At 50.4% G+C, this 6,000-nt stretch overlaps 1 protein-coding gene across 4 annotated transcripts in view; it reads left to right on the top strand.

The window, feature by feature from the left end:
* The window catches only part of Ctdspl (CTD small phosphatase like), a 121,822-nt gene that overhangs the window by 95,319 nt on the left and 20,503 nt on the right, over positions 1–6,000 (top strand). Inside the window, exon 3 of one of the 4 annotated variants that reach the window (XM_005348074.3) lies at positions 2,473–2,505. The exons of 1 other annotated variant lie outside the window; for it this stretch is intronic. In XM_005348074.3, the coding sequence (XP_005348131.1) occupies positions 2,473–2,505 (33 nt within the window). Of the gene's footprint in view, positions 1–2,472; positions 2,506–2,674; positions 3,546–3,567; positions 4,073–6,000 lie in introns of those variants that run through there. 2 more of the 4 variants (XM_026779153.1, XM_026779152.1) reach the window with 2 other exon arrangements.

Raw genomic sequence — 6,000 nt, forward strand, 5'->3', positions numbered from 1 at the left:
CCAGCCTCCAAGCATGCAGGGTGGCACATGCCCACAAGCACATGCAAAATGAATAAACAGATGTAATGAACACGTTTTTAAAATAAGAATTAAGACACTGTCCCTGCAGAGAAGTGTCCTAAGTGAAGGGACCAGGATGCTCAGTTGTCCACTGAGATAAACACCCTGTAAAGGCTCCTCTGGGAGCGGTGGCCTCAGAATTACTGCTTATTTATGGCTTGCCTCTGTTCACGTTTGCAGAAATGTCTTTTTAAATAACTCAGGGTTGTTGTTTGAGCGGCGGGACTGGAGAGAAAGGTCAGAGGTTTGGCTGCTGTTCCAGAGGGTTAGCGTTAGATTCCCAGCACCCATGTGGCAGCTCACAACCTTCTCTAACTCCAGTCATGAGGTCTGGCACCCCTTCCTGGCCTCCACGGGCACCAGGCACACATGTGGTATGCAGACATACATGCAATCAAAACACCCATACACATAAAATAAAAATAAGTCCTTTTAAACTTAGTTAAACCTAAAGTGGTGCTGTCTAGAGAGCAAGTGGGACCCTGTGGGTGGAGCAAGCTGCCTCCCACCAGTGCCCACTGAAAACGGGCCAACAAGCCCACCCATGGAAATCGATCCCAGACCTGACTCTACCGAAGTCTCCAGGGCTTCAGTAGAAGGCCGTGGGCAGAAGGGAACAGGCAACTGCTGAGATGCCTTCACCCCCGGAAAAAGGAAGATCCAGGACCTTTTTCAACCATTCTCCAGTCACTGAAGGCACCTCAGCTACATCCTGGACGTGCAGGCCAGCAGCATCCAGAGACTAAGTGACCGGAAGACTCCAACATGACCGTGGAGGACCCCAGAAGTAAGAAGAGCATAAAAGGGATTACCAGAAACACAAACACACACATACCCCCTGTACACCATACCACACACACATATCCCATACATATACCTACCTTCCCTACACACATATGCACGCCCCTCATAGCACACACATACACCTCTCTCTCTCACACACACACGTATGTGTACACACACACACGCACTCCTCATCCCCACATACCTGTGGCTCATCACTTCTGTGTGTTCACCGTCCATGATCTGTCGACCCTCGGCTGTGCTCCTGTAGCCTCTTCACACATACGCTCAGCTCATGACCCGTGTTTCTGAGGCTCACTGAGTGGAGCTCTGTGGTCTCGGGCTGGAGCAAGGCTTCCTTCATGGGAGATGCCCTGGTGAGGCAGGGCAGAGATGCTTTACCTGTGCCGGTAGAGGACATCCTCGTCCAGTCATCTGGCCCAGTGTCACTGCTCGAAAGGGGCCAGCACTTAAGAGCTTCTGGTTAAAATCTCCCCCCCCCAAATCCAGTCCCTGGGAATGAAGTTCCCTGTGCCAGTTGTTGAACCCCGGGATTTGATTAGCATGTGCTGTCGTGTGGGAGAGCCTCTGATAGAGGCTGCTTAGAACTGTAGAGAGACCCCCGTCTTGAGGCCTCCTGGCAAAGGAACAAGCCATACAGGTCATTTTCGGAGGAAAGAGGATTGCAATTACCCCCACAGAGGTGATGTCGAGGGGCCAGAGAGAATCGTGAAGTCACCTTGTGTGTCTTAGCAAAGCTACCAGGAGGTGCCAGCCACTTGCTTTTGCTATCAAGTTTGGCCTTCACAGGAGACCATGTCGCTGGTGACCACCTTGGTGACCATGGATACATCTTTTCTCAAATCCTCTGATTAGAGACACGAAGCAGCACTTCTCCCTATCCCACCATATGAGAAAAAAAAACCCACACACAAAGTAAATATAACTTTTTTTCCCCTTGTATTAACATTTATCAGTGCTACAGTGTCCCTGCCACTCTGCAAGGCTGGAATTCTGGGCTGAAGCTCGTTGAGGCTCCTCCTCGGGGCATGAACATTCTTAACACTCTCAGTGAAAACAGTCTTCTGTTTCCCTTAAAGGGGAAAGCTGCATTGGTAGCCTGGGAGGGAACTCCTTGTGCCTTGCCCTGTTTCCCCTTTTCCCTTCTCTCCTCCACCATAGGAGGACCTGGAGCGGTCGGTCAGGCATTCCTTGTTATCCGATCAACCTGCCCCCCTTTCGCTGTGTGTTCTACTCGTGTCCTTTTAGGGGGGAAATTGCTTGAAAACAAGAAACAAGCCGGTTATTAGAGGGGTGGGGATCAAAATCGGAGTGTTTGGTTTTGTTTTTAAGTTACAGTTGTATTCCTGGGAGCAGGGCACATGCTGTTTAAATAAGCAGAGAGGCCTGAGCCTCAGAAGCCCTGCCTCCTAGTCCGGGAGGGGTCTGGAGGCAGCTGGGGCCTGCTCCCTCCCGGAAGTCCCTGGCTTCCTCTGCTCGCTGCCACCAGGGTGCAGGGGTGGGAAGGCCATTGCTGTGTTTCTGCTCAAGAGAGCTTAGAAGTTTCTTTTGAGAATGTCGTCTCTTTGTTTTCCATCCTGACAGTGATTTTCTTTTCTTTTTCCTCAGGGTGACCAGAGGCAGGTCATTCCCGTACCAAGTGTATGTATCCTTATCCCGTTCTGTTAAAGTGTGCGTGACACCCCCCAGTGCATTTCCTACTTGGGACAGGTTTTCCAGCGTTCTTGCTTCTGTTGAGTTTTATCATGTGGTGTAACCAGCTATATTCTGCTAGAGAGAGGGGGGGGGGAAGCAAGAAAACAAAGTTAGTTTGAGCTGTGTACAGAAAACAGACTCTGCAGCGTTTGCCCACCTTGCCCCTCTTTTCTCTTGCAATCCTCACCTCCTTACTCCCAAGAAAAACCTCCCAGCTTCGGTAAACCGAGATGGCTTGTGCCCACCCCTCCCACCGTACTGCACTGGGCCGGCTCTTCTGATCAGGAGAGCAGCACACACTGCCCAGACTCTTCCTCACAGCAGAGTCTGGCTCACTGAACCTGCTCGCTGTTCCGGGGCTGCTTGGCTGCAGCTCTGGGCTGAGAGGAATTTTTGGGCTTAAACTCCCAGGACCCAACCAACCCCTCAGACCTCTCGGCCAGCTGCTCTGCGACTTGTCAGGCCACCTCACCAACCCTTTGAAAACCTTGAATTCTAGAGCGAAGTTGTACCTGCGTCCCCAGGCCTCCACTGGGCCTGCCTTTCGCGCTCCTGTATGCTCCCCCACCTCCTGCTCAGCCAGCAGCACTCTATATCCAGCTACTTCCCGGAGGAACTTTACAGCAAGGCACAGCCCCGTGTCCTCAGGGAAGGATACAGTTTCTAGAACCGTCTGTGAATTGGTCTTTTAGTTTATAAGGATTACCTGATTCCCATTATGGGATTCCAGTCTGTGTGTGTGCTTTGCCGTATTTCCTGAAGCCTCCCAGAAGTACAGCCATCCTACACTGAATAGTGTGGATTTTACGAGTTTGGGTTGCCCGAGATTGCAACTGGCCCAAAAAAGTTAATCACTTTGCTTTTCTCAATGCCTAGGGGTTGGGCTTCCCTGGGGGAGAGACTGACCAGGCCAGGTAGCCACTGAGCCAGTGTTTCCAGCGATGCCCAGCAGGCTCCATCAAGGGCTACCCTTAACCTCTATGAAGGTACTTTCGTGCATCTTTCTTGCACAAGCGTCTGTATTAAATGGGTGGCAGCAATGGGTGTCCTCTCAATGTCACGGCTGCACACAAAGGTAGAGCTGGGTGCCAAAGGAAAGGAGCTGTGGGCCGTGCAAACCGCGGAGGAAACCGGGCTCAACCATGCACAGAATCCCAGCATACAGTAAACAGGGCCAAGAAGGCTCCTTGTGTAATTTACCTGAGCATCGGATCAATGAACTCCAGGCTCTGTCCTACATCTGCTGCAGACAGTGGGGCACATGTGACTCTTGGGACTGGCTTCCCAAGAGGCAGCACCTGGCTGAAGTAACTCTAATCGTGTCTTCGTGTTGATGCCCCCCAGCCCCGTCCTGAGAATTACCTTGTGCGTAGTAAACCAGCTCTCTACCACTGAGATATCCCCCATCCAGTCCCACTTTGCACCTTTAAATGATGATCTGAAGGAAAACAGTTCCACCATTGGGCATGGTGTCACCTCCACTGCCTGCTCAGCATGTGGGACTGAGGACAAGGTCAGCTAGGCTCAATTCAGTCCTGAGGTTTACATTTTGGCATCCCTGGTAAAGTCTGTACTAATTGCCCAAGGCCCCGGGTCACTTAGATAGAGTGACCCTGTGGAGCAAAGGGTGTTCTGGGTAATACTGAGTGACTGAAACTAGGTCCGCATCAAAGGACTAGATACCTAAGCAACTTCAGGACCAGGTTCCCTGGCCTCCTGAAGGCTTTCTCCAGGAAAGAGAAAGGGCCATCTGATGCCACGGGTGCCCATGGCAACTGCTGGCATAGAATCCCCCATCTCTGCTTCGGGCCCCACCCCCGCTTCTCTCATTCATATGCTGGTCTTTTTGCAAGTGCAGAAGTTTCAGACTTTGAACTTTTTATTCAACAATAATTCAAGCCAGTAGTTAAACTTTAAATGATGAGAAATTAACATAAGGGGGAAAGGGTTCTCCGGGCAGTGCCCACAGTCTAGCATAACTCTCGTTAATGTTTGTTCCACTCTCTCAGAAAGCTCCCAAGCAATATGTTTATACACACGAGATTGTGTTACTCCCGCCATTCCGCAGGCCGTCTGATGCTAGTCGCGGACACCCTGAACATCTTTGCACAGATCGGCATATATACCTCTACCTCATTGTTTCTCCCGCCACTGACTGCATTCACGCGGCTGTTTGTGTAGTCACAAGCGTTTGTGCAGGAGTGTCTGTGTGTCCATGGACCTGTCCATTGGGTCCTAACAGAAAACACTGGGTCCAGCAGCCTAGTCCGCATTGTTAGCTGTTGAAGCCAAACTGCCCTCTAACACTGACGACTGTGAGCTGGCCCCATTCCCTCTCAGAAATGCTTTTCAGAAGCTCCCAGCCTTTGCTAATCCAAAAGCGAAGAATGCTGTTGATTTATTGCTTTAACTGGCATCTGTGGACCAGTGAATATGAGCGGTCTCTCACTGGCTGCATACCTTGCTTCCATTCTGCCTGTCTAGGCTTTACCTTGTCCTCCCTTTTGTAAATGTTCAGGAAGTGGTGCTTGGGCCTAAGAGAAGGAGCTCAGCCGGTAAAGGTGTTGCCAAGGCCAATTGCCTGAGTCTGACTCCCTGGGACCACATGACAGAGAGAGATCACCAACCCCCACAGTTGTCCTGTGACCTCCATATATCCACACAAACGCACATGCGTGCACACACACATACACATACACAATTTTTTTTTAAGTTTTTAATGTTAAAACACTATAGTGTATCTGTTGACTGTGTTTACGATCGCTTTGGCCACAAGGAAATTTTAATGTTCTATAGGTAAATGTATTCGTCTGATGTTTTATGACCCCTGATCTGTGCTTTGGGAGATCTATCCACTCTGTAACTGTGACTCATGACCCATGTCCTCCTCTGAGATTTTGGTGTCCTTCATTCATTTAGAAAGCAGGGGACAGTCTCCAGTGGCCGCTCTGCTGCCCTGAACCTGTACTGAGCCCTCATCTTTGACACACCACTGGAATGACATGTTTACATGGACCATTGAAAATTTCAGTTAGTAGCTTTCGTATCCCACCTGTGGGCTGGAAGTCAGGGCTTCCTCACTGGGAAGCTTCATGGGTTTTGTACTTATGGTCGGATGTTGAAGCTAAGGAAGAAATGTAAGGGATGGGAAGTTCACATGGCTTGAGACGAGCTTGTGAACGTGGCATCCTCCGTGAAAGAATCCACAGGATCTGTGACCCGAGTCCTGTTGTCCCACAGTCTTGCTGAAGTTCACACTCGGAGCCCCGGCGGTATAGCTGAACGTTGAAGTGAAAGGGGAATGGCGGGATTGACTTAACAGTCAGCCTGCATTGTCTGCCAAAAGCTTTTAATAAAACTGGAATTTCATTTCCAGACTTCAGATGGCAAACCACGATGCCTTTCTCTTCCCCCGCTTCCGTGTTTCTGCCCCATCCTGCA

The sequence above is a fragment of the Microtus ochrogaster genome, chromosome 5 (assembly GCF_000317375.1).
Source record: "Microtus ochrogaster isolate Prairie Vole_2 chromosome 5, MicOch1.0, whole genome shotgun sequence".
NCBI lineage: Eukaryota > Metazoa > Chordata > Mammalia > Rodentia > Cricetidae > Microtus > Microtus ochrogaster.